This window comes from Bubalus bubalis, chromosome 6, assembly GCF_019923935.1.
Source record: "Bubalus bubalis isolate 160015118507 breed Murrah chromosome 6, NDDB_SH_1, whole genome shotgun sequence".
NCBI classification, from domain to species: domain Eukaryota; kingdom Metazoa; phylum Chordata; class Mammalia; order Artiodactyla; family Bovidae; genus Bubalus; species Bubalus bubalis.
The window spans coordinates 54219600-54239143 of NC_059162.1; the positions used below are offsets into that span (position 1 = coordinate 54219600).

The 19544-nt window shown below is 39.3% G+C and overlaps 1 protein-coding gene across 1 annotated transcript; it reads right to left on the reverse strand.

Moving 5' to 3' along the window:
• Nucleotides 1–511: 511 nt before the first annotated feature.
• Nucleotides 512–19305, reverse strand: LOC102397482 (guanylate-binding protein 1). Its single transcript, XM_025288323.2, has 11 exons — nucleotides 19147–19305; nucleotides 12130–12329; nucleotides 9394–9521; nucleotides 8405–8514; nucleotides 7933–8129; nucleotides 7094–7336; nucleotides 5999–6279; nucleotides 3830–4042; nucleotides 3085–3187; nucleotides 2649–2842; nucleotides 512–1303 (listed from the first exon to the last, which is right to left on the reverse strand). Exons 2-11 carry the CDS (start codon nucleotides 12317–12319, stop codon nucleotides 1187–1189), a joined length of 1776 nt encoding a protein of 591 aa, XP_025144108.1. The 5' UTR covers nucleotides 12320–12329; nucleotides 19147–19305; the 3' UTR covers nucleotides 512–1186.
• Nucleotides 19306–19544: the final 239 nt, after the last annotated feature.

Genomic DNA, 19544 nt, shown 5'->3' on the forward strand with positions numbered 1-19544 from the left:
GCCAATCATGGCTATATAAATGAAAACGTTATTTTTTTTTGGTGAAAAACTATAAAAAATCAGAAATGTAAAGTTCAACATTTTAAATTTTTGCTTCCAAACTGAAATAATTCTTCATTGCTCTAAGAAGTTTTAAGCATTTACCTAGGGCTTTTGACAGTTGTGATAAAGTCCTAAGTAATACCAAGAGTATTATTTTACTGATCAAAAGAAGTCAAAAACAACCCATATTCTCTTGGGGGATGTGACTCAAGAATTGGGAAACAATAGCCTAAACTTCAGGGTAATGAACAATTTAATAATTAATTTAGCTCAGTTTTCTAACACATTATCTGTCATCATTTCAAGCTCATCTTTGCAAGTTATAAATGGCTACAAAGACAATGTATAATTGTCATCCTGTTACTATGTTTAGTGTATTGTCACTTGAAGTTCTAAAGTGTTCCATTAAAGTTATTAATTAAAGTAATTAAAATTATAATCTGTGTGAAATGAACCAGAAGGGAAAGTCTCCTTTTTTAGCCCATTTATTTATGATCCAAGTTATAATCATGCTAATGGTTTCTTCCATCTTCCTGTGGAAATTCTGTAGACCTTCTAGATCACTATACAAGGTGATTTGCTTTAGCTTGGGATTCACCAGTAAGCACTGCCCATTCCAGGTATCCAGGAGTCACATTACTACTGACAGACCATGCAGACTTGAAACAATGGGACACCTTATACTGCCTTTACTAGAAGCTAGAATGGTTCTTCCCAACCTCTTGTGCATTTGGTCAAACTCACGACCAACTATGTCCCAAGACTTTGACCTAAGACTTTGCTCAGTATCCACTTGTCTAACTAGTGGTCATCTGGAAGAAGAAGCTCCTGGGTGGTACCAGCTTATGATACCTCCTGTGCTGGCACAGAGGTAAAGTGCATCTTGCTACACAGTTTACAATATTGTGAGGAAGATGCACATGACTTCAATTATAGAACTGCATGTCTTTGCAAATTTTAGTGTAGTAAAAATGTGAAACCTAAATATTATCAAGTATGGTGACACTTTTCTTAGTTTTAAACTTTTTTTTTTAATTTTTTTTTTAATTTTATTTTATTTTTAAACTTTACATAACTGTATTAGTTTTGCCAAATAGTAATGCTTTGGATAAGAGTGACCAGGAAAGCTCTATTCTTTAATTCTTTAGCTTAGGAAGCATTCCTTCTTTGGTTTATTCATCTTCTTCTGGAGATTCTGTATTTCCTTATGAAGTCGTCTATTCTCTTCTTGGAATCCTTCCTGTAGTAGTCGGGACTGTTCCTAAAAAGATACAAATGGAAATTGAATAGTGTATATCATTAAGTAAATCTCTAACTACTATCTAGTTTCCACATTCAAGGATTTTTTTTTTTTTTTACTTTTCATTTATTTATTTTTTATCGAAGGATAATTGCTTTACAGAATTTTGTTGTTTTCTGTCAAATCTCGATATGAATCAGCCATAGGTATACATATATCCCCTCCTTTTTGAAACTCCCTTCCATCTCCCTTCCCGTCTCACCCCTATAGGTTGATACAGAGCCCCTGTTTGAGTTTCCGGAACCATACAGCAAATACCCGTTGGCTATCTATTTTACATATGGTAATGTAACTTTCCATGTTACTCAAAAATATTTAATTTCTTCTTGAAATTTTCTCTATCATTAATTTTCATTTTACTTTCTCTTAAGTCTTCTATCTCTGTGATTGCTTTTCCTGAGTCTCCTTGAGTTAAGAAAGATTTTTGACTTATATCTCCTGACATAAGTTCATCTTGATATGTTGATAAATCTCAATTAGCAGTCTTAGTTTTTTTCCCATTATTTGTATACAACCTTTGTGGACAACCTAATGAAATGTTCGGCTTTGAGTCTTATCTATGCATTTTTATTTTTTTTAATACACACACACACATACATAACACAGAAATAGAAGGATTTCCAAAATCTGATACATTGTCTAAATCTTAGATGAGGAAATTTGGTCTAAGCTTCCACAACTTGGTGGCAGGAGGACCAAAATATAGGTGAGAGAATCAGGGTCCCAGACTTGATCATACTGGATTTCTGCACAGCTCAACACATACTAGGAGCAGGGTATAGGAAACCAGTAGGAGTGACAGAGAGACACAGCGGTGTGAGTTAAGGAGTCCTTCTGCTTATGAAGGATTTCTTATAGCTAAAGGTCATACCAGTTGTGACAGAAAAAAAAAATCATGGATCCCTCTAAGTGGTGAAGACAGTTCAGATATCTTCTCAAGCATTGTGACCCTATAAAAGTTATTTAGTCTTGTCTGAACCTCTCTTTCATCTCCTAAGTATTAGGGACATGACAGGTCTTGCTCTGATATCGATAAGACCCTTTTTTTTTTTTTTAATGCCTAGCAGATAACAGCTACCACGATTGACAGATATAGTGATAAAAGACTAGGTGTGACATAGCTGCAAGTAAAATCTTTTAGTAACAAGACACTGTAGGGGCCAGTTCAGGCAGACAAATAGGGAGTGAAAAGAACAAGTAAGCATGCAAGGTCCTTCTTCTGGGCTTCAAGTTCACTGCTGGGCCACATTTGTGACCAGGAGGGAAAACAGAATAATAGGAACCACACAGTGTTGCAATTAAATACCTGCAGTTTGAGAGCAAGAGTTCTCTCTTGCTCTTCCAGTAACTGGGCCCTATCCCTCTCCATCTTCTCAGTCAGCTGTTTCACATGTTCCTGATAGCTCTTTTCTTTCTGTTCCATCATCTGCTGGTTCTTTATTTGCATTTCCTCCAGCATTTTTGCTGCAGCCTGTGCAGATTCAGCTTTCACACGTTCCACTGTCAGGAGGAAGAGGAAAAAGAAAAATGTATGTGGAAACCAAGTTGCTTCTTTCTTCCATGTACAATTCCCTATCACTGTTGCTACTGGCTGCATACACCCTACTCAGAAAAGATATTAGCAAGTAAGAGACATCTTTTCTCATGTTGCTATAGTTTAAGGCTCCTCAGTTCACATAGCTGAATTAGTTAGAATTTTAAAGAGCTTTCGAGGCTGTCTAGTCTCTTGACTTGCTCCTCACCTTCAATCAACTTTTCCTTCTCTGACAGCGTCTGGTCTGTCTGTAGAATTGCATCAGTCAGAGACTCCTTGGACTTCAAGTAGTCCTGAAGAATTTCCTCAGCCTGGGATCCAGGCAAAATAGAGTTAGTAGTAGGAAATGACTATAAACACTTATTCATGTTTTCCACCTTTCCCTCTAGGAACTGCTCCTCTTGGCCCTGGTGTGCCTGGTGATCAGATTCCCTGTCACTGGGCTGAGCACATGCTCCAGACTGGCCAAGCAAGGTGCCCTCCTGAGCAGAATCCTTTTGAAGAGGTTGATATACATGTAAATAGTGATTCTCTGTTCTTGTAAACTGAGGGCTCTGATTTTGGAGCTGTTGGTGCTGTGGTCCCTTATGGGGTGAACTTGTTGGAGAATGAAAGCATCATGGAGAAAGTGGATCTGAATAAAGTGGGTAGAGGGAGAATGAGAGGGAGGGAAGTGTAGGGCTAGGGGAGCCACAGGCAGAGAGATAAATGATGACATTATTTGAAATTTTGGATACATCTGGTAATCCAGTTTATAACTCAATTGTTAACTTAGTGTATGCTCTTGGATGAGCACATTGGTCATACCTGGTGTAACAGGCTCCCTGTACGTGTTTATAGAATGAGAGCCTGAATGCTGTTGGTCCTGTAACTGCGCATCTGTGTAAAACACACGTGGTCACACTGTCACCTCAAGGAGGCATCAGTAGCTTCCCAGAATCAATCTTGGTTACCTGTACGCCCTTTCTGGGCTCCTGAAAATACTTCTTTTTCAGCTCTTGCATCTTCTCAATGAAGAGGCGATAGCCCCCTGGTTTCAAATAAATCCCCTGTTTCATATCTTCTTCTAGAGGACTGAAAATATCCTTCAGTAAAGCAGAGCAATGATCTTCTGATGCTTTAAGATTCTGGTTACAAAAGTCATCTCGCTTTTTATCTAGCTGGGCCTTTGATGTAAAAAATAAGAAGTATTAATAAACAGAAGAATTAAAAGAGGTTAGCTTGACCTCCAAATTTCTGGAAAAGCTTCTCAAAAAAATAACACAAAAATAAACTCAAAATGGATTAAAGATCTAAACGTAAGACCAGAAACTATAAAACTCCTAGAGGAGAACATAGGCAAAACACTCTCTGACATACATCACAGCAGGATCCTCTATGACCCACCTCCCAGAATATTGGAAATAAAAGCAAAAATAAACAAATGGGACCTAATTAACCTTAAAAGCTTCTGCACATCAAAGGAAACTATTAGCAAGGTGAAAAGACAACCTTCAGAATGGGAGAAGATAATAGCAAATGAAGCAACTGACAAACAACTAATCTCGAGAATATACAAGCAACTCCTACAGCTCAACTCCAGAAAAATAAATGACCCAATCAAAAAATGGGCCAAAGAACTAAATAGACATTTCTCCAAAGAAGACATACAGATGGCTAACAAACACATGAAAAGATGCTCAGCATCACTCATTATCAGAGAAATGCAAATCAAAACCACTATGAGGTACCATTTCACGCCAGTCAGAATGGCTGCAATCCAAAAGTCTACAAGTAATAAATGCTGGAGAGGGTGTGGAGAAAAGGGAACCCTCTTACACTGTTGGTGGGAATGCAAACTAGTACAGCCACTATGGAGAACAGTGTGGAGATTCCTTAAAAAACTGGAAATAGACATGCCTTATGATCCAGCAATCCCACTGCTGGGCATACACACTGAGAAAACCAGAAGGGAAAGAGACACGAGTACCCCAATGTTCATCGCAGCACTGTTTATAATAGCCAGGACATGGAAGCAACCTAGATGCCCATCAGCAGATGAATGGATAAGAAAGCTGTGGTACATATACACAATGGAGTATTACTCAGCCATTAAAAAGAATACATTTGAAGCAGTTCTAATGAGGTGGATGAAACTGGAGCCTATTATACAGAGTGAAGTAAGCCAGAAAGAAAAACACCAATACAGTATACTAACGCATATATATGGAATTTAGAAAGATGGTAACAATAACCCTGTGTACGAGACAGCAAAAGAGACACTGATGTATAGAACAATCTTATGGACTCTGTGGGAGAGGGAGAGGGTGGGAAGATTTGGGAGAATGGCATTGAAACATGTAAAATATCATGTATGAAACGAGTTGCCAGTCCAGGTTCGATGCATGATACTGGATGCTTGGGGCTGGTGCACTGGGATGACCCAGAGGGATGGAATGGGGAGGGAGGAGGGAGGAGGGTTCAGGATGGGGAACACATGTAAACCTGTGGCGGATTCATTTTGATATTTGGCAAATCTAATACAGTTATGTAAAGTTTAAAAATAAAATAAAATTAAAAAAAAAAAAAAAAAAAAAAAAAAAATGTCTGTGACCACTAGAAGAACTCACAAAAAAAGCAACAAAATCATAACCTTCCTCCTGATCCTGACTTTCTACAGAAGCCCCTCTCTCCATGAGGGTAACCTTTGGAGCAGAGATTACTAGCTACATGCTTCACCTTTGGAGAAAACTCCTAATTTTCCAACTGGACAAATGATTGCATGTGAAATAAATGTAGCTCAATATAAACCTGCTTATGATAACTAAGAATAAAATATTCTTTGCTTTTGGCCAAAATATCCAATCAGTCTGATAAAAATGAGTCTGTGATTTGATTAGAAACTCTGATTATTACCTGTATGCATGTAATGAAATTATAGGGAAGATTATTAGTTTATTCATGAAAGAAAAAATTTCAGTGCCTCATAATAAAGTATATCATAATAGAATTGGTTCCTCTTATGATAACAAATAATGTTTGTCTAGAAAAATTGCTTTTTACAAAATAAGCACCTATTTCATTTTCTAGTAATACTTTACTTTCCAAGAGCCTAATATGTATAAACTTGAGAAAAAAATTACCGCTAATTCTTTTTGAAATAATTGGTCTATGTCTTTGAAGGAACTCTTCATGAAGACTTCAATGGCCTCTTTCTCAGTGGCCCTGTGCAGGTCCAGCAGTTCCTGGAGGGTTTCTGTGGGCAGCTGCAGCTTCTGGCCCATCTGCTGGTCATAGTGGGCAATGGCCTTTTGTACTGCAGCTGAGTTCTCGATCTCAGCCAAGGCCAGGACTGCATTCTCCATGCAGGGCAGATCCCCACTGTTGATGGCATTGACATAGGTCTGCACCAGGGTCTCTAAACCTATGACAGAGAACAATGATGATGTTTACTGTAGGCATCAGTGAGGAAACTTTCTATTCTGTCTAATTCTAATGTTGTTTATTACCAACCATTTATTTTTCAGCATTACCTTAAAACTTGCTAAAAATGCAGCCTCTGGCCCAGTTTGAATGACTTAGACCCTCCTCTTTGGCAAGATCCTCAGGTGGTATATATACATCAATGGTTGAGAACCTTTTGTGTTTATTGAGTACATTTACTTCACCTGCAGGTACTGTTAGGCCAGAAACCATATCTCTCTCATTTATGTCTGTATCATCAGCCCTGGTAAGTCCATGGGAAACATTTGATTAATATTTGTGGAGCAAATCAAAATGAGTCCTCCATTTTGCTTATTCTAGCAGAGCATTATAGGAGACCTTTCTGTGATTTTGGAAGTATTCTGTGTGTGCTGTCCAGGGTGGGAGCCACTAACCTCATGTAGGTGTGAGCCCTTGAGACATAGCTGTGTGATCAGAATGTTAAATTCCCATATTTTTTATTAGCTACATTTAAATTTAGATAGGAACACTTGTCTAGTGAAAACCATGTTGGACAGGGCAGGTCCAGTTTACTAGGACAATTGTCCACTCTCAGAGCTTTTATTCTTTGCCTTTTGTGTCTTTTCTCAACTATGAAGTCTGACTAATAAAACCTATCAGAAGTGTTGGTGCCACCTAGAATTTATCACGATAATATCAGTAGATGTGCATTTTTCAAAGTTGAAGCTACATGGATGTTATCACACCGTCCTCTAGTCTTAACAGTGAGAGTGAAGACTGGGAAGAGGACTCACGAGGTCCATCCACCTTGATGCCTCCTGAGAGGGTTTTAGTTTTGGAATTGCTAAAGATGTAGGAACAGAAGACCGCAGCTTGTTGCACAAATTCGGAGTCCAGTTCATCGTCACACAGGTCCTCAAGCTGGCCCAATTTCTTCCTATGAGTGGGTCGATCAAAGATGAAGCATTTCTTCTTTGGGAAGAACTTTCGGATACAGAGTCGAGGCAGATTAAAAGTTTTATCTTTCGGGCTGGTACCTGGAGGAAGAAAAAAGGAATTTGCCTAATGTAGGGTCTTGCAAACATTTCCTGTAAAGGGTCAAACAGTAAATAGACTTTGCAAGCCAGATGGTCTCTTTTCTGAGTACTCAAGTCTCCTATTGTAGCCTAAAAGCAGTCATAGGGAAACTATAAATAAATGGGTATGACATTATTCCAATAAAATCTTATTTACAAAACCAACTGGCAGGCTAGATTGGACAATATTTGCCTGTAACAATCCTTTACCAGCCCTGAACTGTGCATGGTTCATGCTTGCATTTCTTTTCTTCAAATAAATGACCATTCTACTCCTACTCTTTGGCTAATTACAGCACCACAAGCCCTAAGCATGAAGATCAATCTAATCACAGCACAGGGAAAGGTGAAAGAAAAAGAAATTTATTCTTAGAACAGGGAGAAAAATAATCTAAAACCAAATCTATTATTCAGATAGTAAACAAGCATTACTTCTTAGTAATCACCCCTTGACAAGAAATAGAAACTATAAGTAGAAGACAACTGTTGACAGAAAACTAAGGAATAATAGTTTTTAGTGTTTTGTCATCTGTTTACCAATTCTAAGTCCCCTTTACCTTTCTTAAGCTTGAGTGAATTCTCCAGGTACTCGTCTGCTGTGATGGACTGTCCATCTGCTTCCAAGTTTAGGGAGAAATCCCTCAGTGTCCATACAAAGTCTGGAAAGAAGCTCACAAAGTCAGCTGAATCCTCAACCCCATCCACATCAGGTGAGGATCTTGCCCTGATTTTATCTGTTAGCTCCGTCACATAGCTGAGTAGCAAAATAAAGAAAACTGGCGTGAATGAAGAGTCCCCCCCCCCCCCATTCTATATTAGTTCCACATACTAAACCTTTATTTCTCCTTTGTTCTTAACCCAAGTATCCCAAGTATCAATTCCTCAGTAGGTTATAGGATTTTCCCCTTGCCATTGAATTCTTTTTTATATTTCTCGTGTTTGTTTCACCAGGATTCACAGTTAGTCAGCTGTTTTCTAAATATTGGTCTCCCCTCTGATTTTGATGTAGTTTGGATCCCAAAAGGATACTGCAGTTGGTCCATGGCCTGCTGGTTGATAGTTCCCATACTATTGTACACAAAAGTGCTGCTCAAGAGTATTGCTAGGGCAAAGATCCAGGAATCATTCTGGTTGTCACCCTGAAAATCAGAACATATTTTACCAGGATTGTGTTTCATTCTTATGGCACTTTCCTGATCAGCAGTAGTAAAAGGATGCTCATGTAACTAGAGTTTTTTTTTTTTTTTTTTTTTCTTTCAAGACTGGTGACAAAGAAAACCAAATCCAAGCAAAAATGACTTTGAATAGTTTTCTGATATGTTTTGTTTTACCCTGATTCTCATTAGACCCTCTTATGATCATTGGTAGATAATTGCAAAACAAATAGTTATTGTGGGTGGACAGTCAAAGGTCTTAAATGTAATTTAAAGTTAATTTTTCTCTTTATTTTTACAGAAAAATTGTCTTAATATTAGGGTACTAATACTTGTTTCTATCTCAGTAGGATATTGTTGTTCAACTAACACTTCCCATTTCTTATCTTATAAATATTCCAGACAATACTATGAGGCAAATGTAGAGCTAATACACCTGTTTTACAGATCAGAAAGCTGAGGTTAAAAAGTTCAAATAATTTACAAAAGTCACTGAGTTACTGACAGACTTTAAAGTTAAAGCCAAGAGTATGGGGCTTTGGAACTTAAATCCTTATCTAAAGTTCTTTGCAAGATAAAATTCATCACTTTGAGTTTATCTGTATTCCCTTTATGCATCTGTGTTAACTGGCTTAGCTTATAGCTTTTTGTTAATTAGGATACTGTCTACTGATCACTATGCTCTTCTTCTAGGATTCTGCCTTATGAATATTTTCCTAACCCCTGGTTCATAACTTGGTTTCATAGCATCTAAACAGAAATGAAAAAACATGGTTAAACAAAGGTCTTATTTAAAGGAAAATTAAAAGTGTAGAGGACATTCAGACATGAGGGCTTAGTCCAAACTGGAACCTCATTCCTTACCTTCTCCACATCCCCCAGGCCCTCAGTATCAAGCAGAACTAGAGTACAGTTTGGCTTCTTAGGATGAGGCACACACCACATCCAGATGCCCTTCGTGTGAGACTGCACCGTGGAGCCCAGAGAGAAGCCTGCAAGGGGGTAGGGGGAAAAGAGAGGGTGGGATTCTAATATCAAGTGGTTCTGGAAGTTGGGATGCAAGTTAACAAAATCAAGTTTAGGAGAACTGAAACCACAACAAGTATTAATCTTACTTACAATCAGAGAAACAGGGAAATTAAAGTATCAAATACTTAAAAAAATGCAAAACCTTTTCAAGAGGAAAACAATCAACAAACTAGAAATTTAAGGAAAATCTCAACATAATAGAAGTCATATAAAAAAAACCACAGCCAACATAATATTCAACAATGAAAGAGAGAAAGCTTTGCTTTTTAAAAAATTAACCCAAATGGATCAAAGACCTTAAGAGCTATTAATAAAACTATGAAAGTAGTAGAAGAAAATACAGGAGAAAAACTTCACAATATTGCATTTAGCAAAAATTTCTTGGAAATAATACCAAAAATATAAATAGCAATAAAAATATATAAGTTGGACTTCATCTAAATTAAAACACTTATGTATCAAAGGACACTGCTGCTACTGCTGCTGCTGCTGCTAAGTCGCTTCAGTTGTGTCCTACTCTGTGCGACCTTGTAGACGGCAGCCCACCAGGCTCCCCGTCCCTGGGATTTTCCAGGCAAGAGCACTGGAGTGGGTTGACATTTCCTTCTCCAGTGCATGAAAGTGAAAAGTGAAAGTGAAGTTGCTCAGTGGCGTCCGACTCTTTGTGACCCCATGGACTGCCCCCTACCAGGCTCCTCCACCCATGGGATTTTCCAGGCAAGAGTACTGGAGTGGGGTGCCATTGCCTTCTCCGATCAAAGGACACTATTGAGAGTTAAATAGATAACACACAAATTGGGAGGAAATATTTGCTAGTCATAAATCTGATAAAGGATTGATACGCAGAATATGTAAAGAAGTCTTACAATTTAACACAAATAAATTAAAGGTCAACCCAACTAAAAAATGAGCAAAATGACTTGACAGACATTTCTCTTGAGAAATTATTCAAAAGACCAGTGAACACATGAAAAGATACTCAACATTACTAGTCATTAGGGAAGTACAAAGCAAAACCACAATGTATTAAAACAACCTATAAGGGAAAACCTGAAAAAATATATATGTATATATAGCTGAATCACTTTGCTGTACGCTTAAAACTAACACAATATTGTAAATCAACTGTACTTCAAAAAAAGGGCAACAAAGCATAGCATACAGCTTATGTGAATCCTGAAAATTAATTGATATTTATAATGAAGTTGGAAAATTTGACACTGAATGAATTTGATAATATTAAAAAATTTTTTACTTTAAAAAACCACAATGAGATACTACTTCATAGCCATTAGGATGGCCATTATTAAAAAAAACTATAACAAATGTTACCACTGTGTGTTTCTGGTGGGAATGTAAAATGGTATAGTTTCTGTGGAAAATAATATGGTGATTTCTTTAAAAAGCTTAGCATAGAATTATCATATGATCCAGCAATTCCATTTCTTGGTGTATACCCAAAAGAAGTGAAAGCAGGTACAGAACAGATATTTGAACACCCATGTTCTTAGTAACATTATTCACAGTAGTCAAAATGAGGAAACAGTCCAAATGTCCATAAACTGGATGACTGGATAAGCAAATGGGTATCACATACAATTACTCAGCCTTAAAAAGGAAGAGAATTTGATACCTGTTACAACATTGTTGGACCTTGAAGACATCATACTCAGTGAAATAAACCTATCACTAAAGGACAAATAATATATGATTCTTTACACGAGATTCCAAGACTGGTCAAATTTATAGATAATATAGAATTGTGGTTGTCAAAGGCTGGGGCATTTTTGTTTATTGGGGTATAGAATTCCTGTTGGGGGAAATTTACAGAGATGGATGTTAGTGATGTTTACACAACAGTGTGAATTTACTTAATACCACAGAATTTTAAAAAATGTTACAATGGTAAATTTTGTGGTAAATTTTATGTATGTGTATCCTGCATGAGGGCATGCGCAGTCATTTCAGCTGTGTCTGACTGTTTGCAACTCCACGGACCGTAACCCACCAGGTTCCCCTGACCATGAGATTTTTCCCAGCAAGAATACTGGAATGGGTTGCCATGCCCTCCTCCAGGAGTCTTTCCTACCCAGGGATCAAACCCGGGTCTCCGGCATCTCTGCATTGCAGGTGGATTCTTTACCTGCTGAGCCACTGGGGAAGCCCATGTATAACTTTACAACAGTTAAAAATAAGAAAAGAAATAAGAACAACCAATACAGATTTAAACATTTTTTAAATCTTAAAGATCAATAGAAATGCTCTCATTACATGAATATTTTTGTAAGTGTCTTGTAATTTAGTACTACATACATTACTTATTTTTTATTACCACATTTGTCTTTCTAGGAAGGGAAAAAATTGTGCTTTTGAAAAAGAAACTAAGACAAAGTGCAAAGAGCTGTGATCTGATACAGGTCATAGTGACGATAAGAACATAACTGTGGACTGAAGGTTAGCTTTCAATATCCCTCCCAGGTCTCTCACTTCCTCTCCTCACATCACTGTGCTGCACGCTGGGAGTGTGGGTGGACAGAAGGGACTTGGCTGGGCTCTGCTGGTGTCACTCACCCTTGTTCTTCCCAGCCAGCTTGTTCATCAGGTAGGACTTGCCTGTGCGGTAGAGGCCCACGATAGCCACCACCACAACAGGCTGCCTGATGGCAGACAGGATCTTCAGGGCTTCTGGATTAACCAGCAGTCTCCCATTAATGTTCTCAATGAGGCACTCTGGGCCTGGCATGTGGATCTCTGAGGCCATATCCCTTTGTCTGCAAGGGAAGATATGGGATGAATTAGAATTTCCAGTCTAAACAGATCAAGAGTTTTCATCAGGTCATTTTGCGTTCAGAAGGAGGAATGTCAAAATCCCCACAATATAACTGTGTGCCTAGTTAAGACAGTTAACATCAGCAAAGAGAAAGATGATCCTAGTGCATCTGGAGATTTTTTGGCCAATCACAAAAAACCTTGGCCATTTATGTCAACAGTGAGATATATGAGATTAAATCTGTTTCCTTTTGAAAATTGGAGAAGTGTTATCAAAGTAGCTCATTAAAAATATTGATATGACAGTGACTTTTCAACATACAATCACCCTCATGAACAAAATCTTCCATTTAATTTACCACTGAAATCTTCTATTTGGATTCACATTTAAAAATTTATGAAAGTGAAAATTGCTCAGTTGAGTCCGACTCTTTTTGTGACCTCATGGAATATAAAATCCATGGAATTCTCCAGGCCAGACTACTGGAGTACATAGCTTTCCCCTTCTCCAGGGAATCTTCCCAACCCGGGGATCGAACCCAGGTCTCCTGCATTGCAGGCAGATTCTTCACCAGCTGAGCCACCAGGTAAACCCAAGAATACTGGAATGGGTAGCCTATCCCTTCTCCAGTGGATCTTCCCAGCCCAGGAATCGAACTGTGGTCTCCTGCACTGAGGTGGAATTTATACTAGACATTAAATGTAAAACAGAATAGGATTCAGAGAGATTTGTTGCATTTCCTATCTTTGTGTGAAGAGTCAATATTTATTTTTTATTCATTAATTCTTACTATGAATAAAGAATTTCATGAATAAAGGTTCATCAATTAATATGTCTCTGAACAATTTTTAATGATTTGAAATGCATTTTCTCATTAGCTATCCTTATTTCTACTGAAATAATAGTTCACAGATTTTCTCACACTTCTTTCCTAGAAGTGGAACTGACTTTAGCAAATTTTATAAAAGTCTGTAACCTTGTGAAACACATGGCTTAAAGCTCTTCCAAAAGCTTGCTGTGGGCTTGTAGAAACAAGGGGCTCGGAAACTTAAAATTCATTAGCTTCACAATAAATTCAGTTCAGTTCAGTCACTCAGTCATGTCCAACTCTTTGTGACCCCATGGACTGCAACATGCCAGGCCTCCCTGTCCATCACCAACTCCCGGAGTTTACTCAAACTTATGTCCATTGAGTCGGTGATGTCATCCAACCATCTCGTCCTCTGTTATCCCCTTCTCCTCCTGCCCTCAATTTTTCCCAGCATCAGGGTCTTTTCAAATGAGTCAGTTCTTCACATCAGGTGGCCAAAGTATTGGAGTTTCAGCTTCAACATCAGTCCTTCCAATGAATATTCAGGACTGATTTTCTTTAAATCTTCTCCAACACCACAGCGTCTTCTCCAACATTGCAGTTCAAAAGCATCAATTCTTTGGCACTCAGCTTTCTTTAGAGTCCAACTCTCACATCCACACATGACTACAGGAAAAACCATAGCCTTGACTAGATGGACCTTTGTTGGCAAAGTAATGTCTCTGCTTTTTAATGTTATCTAGGTTGGTCATAACTTTTCTTCCAAGGAGTAAGCATTAAATTTCATGGCTGCCATCACCATCTGCAGTGATTTTGGAGCTCCCAAAAAAGAAAATCTGCCACTGTTTCTACTGTTTCTCCATCAATTTGCCACGTAGTGATGGGACCGGATGCCATGACCTTAGTTTTCTCAATATTGAGCTTCAAGCCAAATTTTTCACTCTCGACTTTCCCTTTTATCAAGAGGCTCTTTAGTTCTTCCTCACTTTCTGCCATAAGGGTGGTGTCATCTACATATCTGAGGTTATTGACATTTCTCCCAGCAATCTTCATTCCAGCTTGTGCTTCATCCAGCCCAGCGTTTCCCATGATGTACTCTGCATAGAAGTTAAATAAAAAGGGCGTATACAGCCTTGACATACTCCTTTTCCTGTTGGAACCAGTCTGTTGTTCCCTGTCCAGTTCCAACTGTTGCTTCTTGACCTGCATACAGATTTCTCAAGAGGCAGGTCAGATGGTCTGATATTCCCATTTCTTGAAGAATTTCCCACAGTTTGTGGTGATCCAAACAGTCAAAGGCTTTGGCATAGTCAATAAAGCAGAAATAGATGTTTTTCTGGAACTCTCTTGCTTCTTCAATGATCCAGCAGTTGTTGACATTTTGATCTCTGGTTCCTCTGCTTTTTCTAAAACCAGCTTGAACATATGGAAGTTCACAGTTCATGTATTATTGAAGCCTGGCTTGGAGAATTTTGAGCATTACTTTACTAGTGTGTGAGATAAGTGCAATTGTGCGGTAGTTTGAGCATTCTTTGGCATTGCCTTTCTTTGGGATTGGAATGAAAACTGACTTTTCCAGCTCTGTGGCCACTGCTGAGTTTTCCAAATTTGCTGGCATATTGAGTGCAGCACTTTCACAGTATTGTCTCTTAGGATTTGAAACAGCTCAGCTGGAATTCCATCACCTCTACTAGCTTTGTTCGTAGTGATGTTTCCTAAGGCCCAATTGACTTTGCATTCCAGGCTGTCTGGCTCTAAGTGAGTGATCACACAATTGTGATCATCTGGGTTGTGAAGATCTTTTTTGTATGGTTCTTCTGTGTATTCTTGCCACCTCTGCTTAATATCTTCTGCTTCTGTTAGGTCCATACCATTTTTGTCCTTTATTAAGCCAGTCTTTACATGAAACGTTCCCTTGGTGTCTCTAATTTTCTTGAAGAGATCTCTAATCTTTCCCATTCTATTGTTTCCCTCTATTTCTTTGCACTGATCACTGAGGAAGGCTTTCTTATCTCTCCTTGCTATTCTTTGGAACTCTATTCTGGGAAATAGGCTCTTGGAGGGCACAGACAGAACCTTGTGTGCACCAGGACCTGGGGGAAGGGAGCAGTGAGCCCACGGAGACTGACTCAGACTTGCCTGTGAGTGTCCAGGAGTCTCTGGCGGAGGCGTGGGTTGGTGGTGGCCTGCTGCATTGTTGGGGGCACTGAATGTAGCAGTACATACATGGGACCTTTTGAAGGAAGCCACCATTATCTTCTTTACCTCCACCATAGTTTGGCTCCGGGTAAATAGGAGGGAGGGAACACAGGTCCACCCATCAACAGAAAATAAGATTAAAGATTTACTGAGCGTGGCCCCACCCATCAGAACAAGACCCAGTTTCTCCCTCAGTCAGTTTTGCCCTCTTATCCTTCTCTATTAGAGGGCAGAAAGAATGAAAACCACAATCACAGAAAACTAACCAGTGTAATCACAGCCTTGTCTAACTCAATGAAACTATGAGCCCTGCCGTGTAGGGCCACCCAAGATGGATGGGTCAGGGTGAAGAGTTCTGACAAAATGTGGTCCACTGGAGAAGGGAATGGCAAACCACTTCAGTATTCTTGCCTTGAGAACCCCATGAACACTATGAAAAGGCATAAAGATAGGACACTGAAAAATGAACTCCCCAGGTCAGCGGGTGCCCAATATGCTACTGGAGATTGGTGGACAAATAACTCCAGAAAGAATGAAGAGACAGAGCCAAAGCAAAACCAATACCCAGCCGTGGATGTAACTGGTGATGGAAGCCAAGATCCGATGCTGTAAAGAGCAATATTGCATGGGAACTTGGAATGTTAGGTCCATGAATCAAGGCAAATTGGAAGTGGTCAAACAAGGGATGAGATGACCATTATATCTACTACTGTAGGCAAGAGTCCCTTAGAAGAAATGAAGTAGCCATGATAGTAAACAAAAGAGTCCAAAATACAGTACTTGGATGCAATCTGAAATAATGACAGAATGATCTCTGTTCATCTCCAAGGCTAACCATTCAATATCATGGTAATCCAAGTCTATGCCCCAACCAGTAATGCTGAAGAAGCTGAAGTTGAATGGTTCTATGAAGACCTACAAGACCTTCTAGAACTAACACCCAATAAAAGATGTCCTTTTCATTATAGGTGACTGGAATGCAAAAGTAGGAAGTCAAGAAACACCTGAAATAACAGGCAAATTTTGCCTTGGAGTACAAAGTGAAGCAGGGAAAAGGCTAATAGCGTTTTGCCAAGAGAACACACTGGTAATAGCAAACACCCTCTTCCAACAACACAAGAGAAGACTCTACACATGGATATCACCAGATGGTCAACACCGAAATCAGATTGATTATATTCTTTGCAGCCGAAGTTGAAGAAGCTATACAGTCAGCAGAAACAAGACTGGGAGATGACTATGGCTCAGATCATGAACTCCTTATTGCCAAATTCAGACTTAAATTGAAGAAAGTAGGGAAAACCACTAGACCATTCAGGTATGACCTAAATCACAATAAATTAGTGCCGGGAGCCGGCGAGAGACATTCCACTCGTGACAAAGGTCATGAGGAAGGGGGCTCGGCATACGCAAAGGCGGGATCGAGCCTCGGGAGTGCCCCCGGATATTCTCGAGCATCTACCCCCCAAAAAACCAGAGTCTGCCTACTTTATTGCTTTGTGCTCTCACCTCTGACTTTACTGGGGGCTGTCCCCCACCACCATCTCACTCTCTCTGTCAAAGAGTTAACTTACAGCTCCAATTAATAAAGTTCCTGGGCAATTAGGAGTGTTTAAATCCAAACCCCTCAGATGGCTCTCTAACTCGCCTGACAAGTTTACCCGGACACCTACAGCTATGCATACGATTGTTTACAGTCTCCCAGCCTCCAGAGGCACGGGAAGCTTAAGATATTCAAATAGCTTAGAGCCTCTCAGAGAATTAGAAGCTGTCAGAATAAAGCTAGTAAAAGATTTCATTGATGAGCTAATGTTTGTTGCCAAGTTTTCACATCCCCTGAATTGTATCCTTGAATGTGCATTAATTAATATAGTTGGTATGCAGAAAAAATAAGTAGTGGCCTGGTGTTAGTAACTTTAGACCCTTAAGGTAGTAAATTCTTTCCTTTGTAAACCCATTACACATCCACCCTATAGGAACGTAATCTTATCTTCGGAAGATGGCGCCAAACTTTAAAATAATTACTCTTAGAGAAAAAATAAGTCTTTGTTGATAAGTCCTTGTCAAGAGTCATAAAATGTTAATAGGCCTCTGGCCAGAAGATGATGTAAATCACCTAAACCATTTGTATACGATAAATCTGCAGGAAAGAAACCCTGGTTTTTGATAAGCATCAAAGACTGCTGATTTTGCATCCCCTATTATCCTCTATGTGTAACTTAGGGTATAAAAGCCCCTGTTGAAAATAAAGCTATGGGCCTTGCTCACCAACGCTTGGTCTCCCCATGTCATTCTTCCCTTTAACTTCCAGCTGAGTGTCCATCTGGAGCGCGGATGTCCTCTGCGACCATTTATTTGCCTGGGCTTCTAAGACCCACTCGAGAAGGTGTCTAAGGTGGGGCACCTTCCGCTATTCGAGAGGGCGCCTGAGGCCTCCGTGGTCAGAGCTAACCTGGTGTCACGGGTTATATTGATTTTCCGCGTAAACCAAGCCACTCAGCTTCTTTTCTCCACTGAATTTTCCTACTGAGCTATCCTCATTTTATTACTCTTTATTATCTCTAATTAACATTTGAATAGGTCGCCTAGCCATCTCTCCTTCGAATACCCTGGATCAGCTGGGGCTGGTCCCCGGCAAATTAGCCTCCAACTACGTGGAGATAAACTACACAATTTGTAACACTGTATGTTGCTAAAAATCAGGTGTGTATATGAGGGGAGAAAAAATTGAAATAAAGATTAAAAGATCAGGAAGAGATTAACAGAGGTAGAGAAGAAAGTTATTGAAAGAAAATAGCTATATTTCCAGCCATACAATCTAGGTTTTCTGTTTTGTTCTTTTCTCCCATCTTGTAGAGGAGAAGTAGAAGCGGGAAGAAGATGAAGAGGGGTAGGGGTAAGGAGAGAGGAGTGGTAAGGGAACCAAGGGCAGGAAACTGAAAAGAGAGAGAGAGGTGTCAGACAGTAAGTGATGAATGGGGCTAGTGCCAAGCCAAGGAAGTCAGGGGAAGAGTTTCCAGGAGGCAAGATCAGAACTCCTTGAGAGCCCAGAGAGGGCAAAATAAAAAAACAATGGTGACTTTAGCACTGCTCCAGAGTAGATTCTTTAAAGACAAAGCTTTTTATAAAGTGGTGGGACTGAATTCTGTCCTAAGGTGTAAGGCATCCTCGAGTTGGCACCAACACATTGAACCTAGTGAACCTGTGCTGTTTCTAAAGGAAGATGTCGACTTTAAAATAGAGTGCAAAGGTAGGACTGAAGAGTATGATGTCTTCATAAATCTACATCTTTCACTCTGGATTTCAGCTTTTCCCCTTGTCTTTAACAGTGCCAGGTGACTGTTTCCACTGCACCTCATTTACTGTTCTTTCCTTCTCATGAGAAAAAAACAAAACAAAACATATCTGCCACCCTTTCAGTTTCTTAGCTGCAGTCAAATCAGTATTGAGCAAGTTGTATCAAAGAAAATGGTAATACAATCATTATCCACAGTCAACATCAGCAAAGAGAAGGACAATCCTAATTCATTCCAAACTCAGTTTAGCCCTGTGTCCTTGGTGCTTAACTCCACACAAGCACAGTCATGACCCAGAGATGGGATGGCCCATGCTAACACCTGGATTTCATTTGACCAATGTCCCAAATCAGGATGAGCTACAGTCTTGATGCTGATCATTTATTAGAAAACTAACCATTACAGATCCCTTCGCACCCCTGCACTAATCTTACCATGGGCTCCTGCTCCTATAACAGGGCTCCTTTAGCACTGAAGAAGAATCTGCTTTGAGGAAAAGCTAGAGTTCTTACCTGTTTTCTTCTCAGCTCAGGTGGAATGGTTCTGTAACAAATTTCTCTTTCTCTCACTAGATGGTTAGACTTCTATTTCACCAGCTCAATATCTTGAGTCTTACCTGCTTTCCTTTAGCAAACAGACAGAAGGAAAGCAACCTCTCTAACAGATTTACAGTAATGTGAAACTGAAAGCACTGAGAACAAAGCAATGACTCAACAGCCATATAAGGAATTTCTGAAAGCTATTCTAAAAAAAAAAAAAAAAAAAAAAAAAAGATGTGTTTGACACAATTTCTCTAGAACCTTCACATTAATAGCTTTGAAAGACATCTTAGAGACCATTTAGTGTTGAAAAAGGTGTCTATTAGATTCTTAAATATAATGGAATGTATCTCAGGATTGGGTGTCAGTTT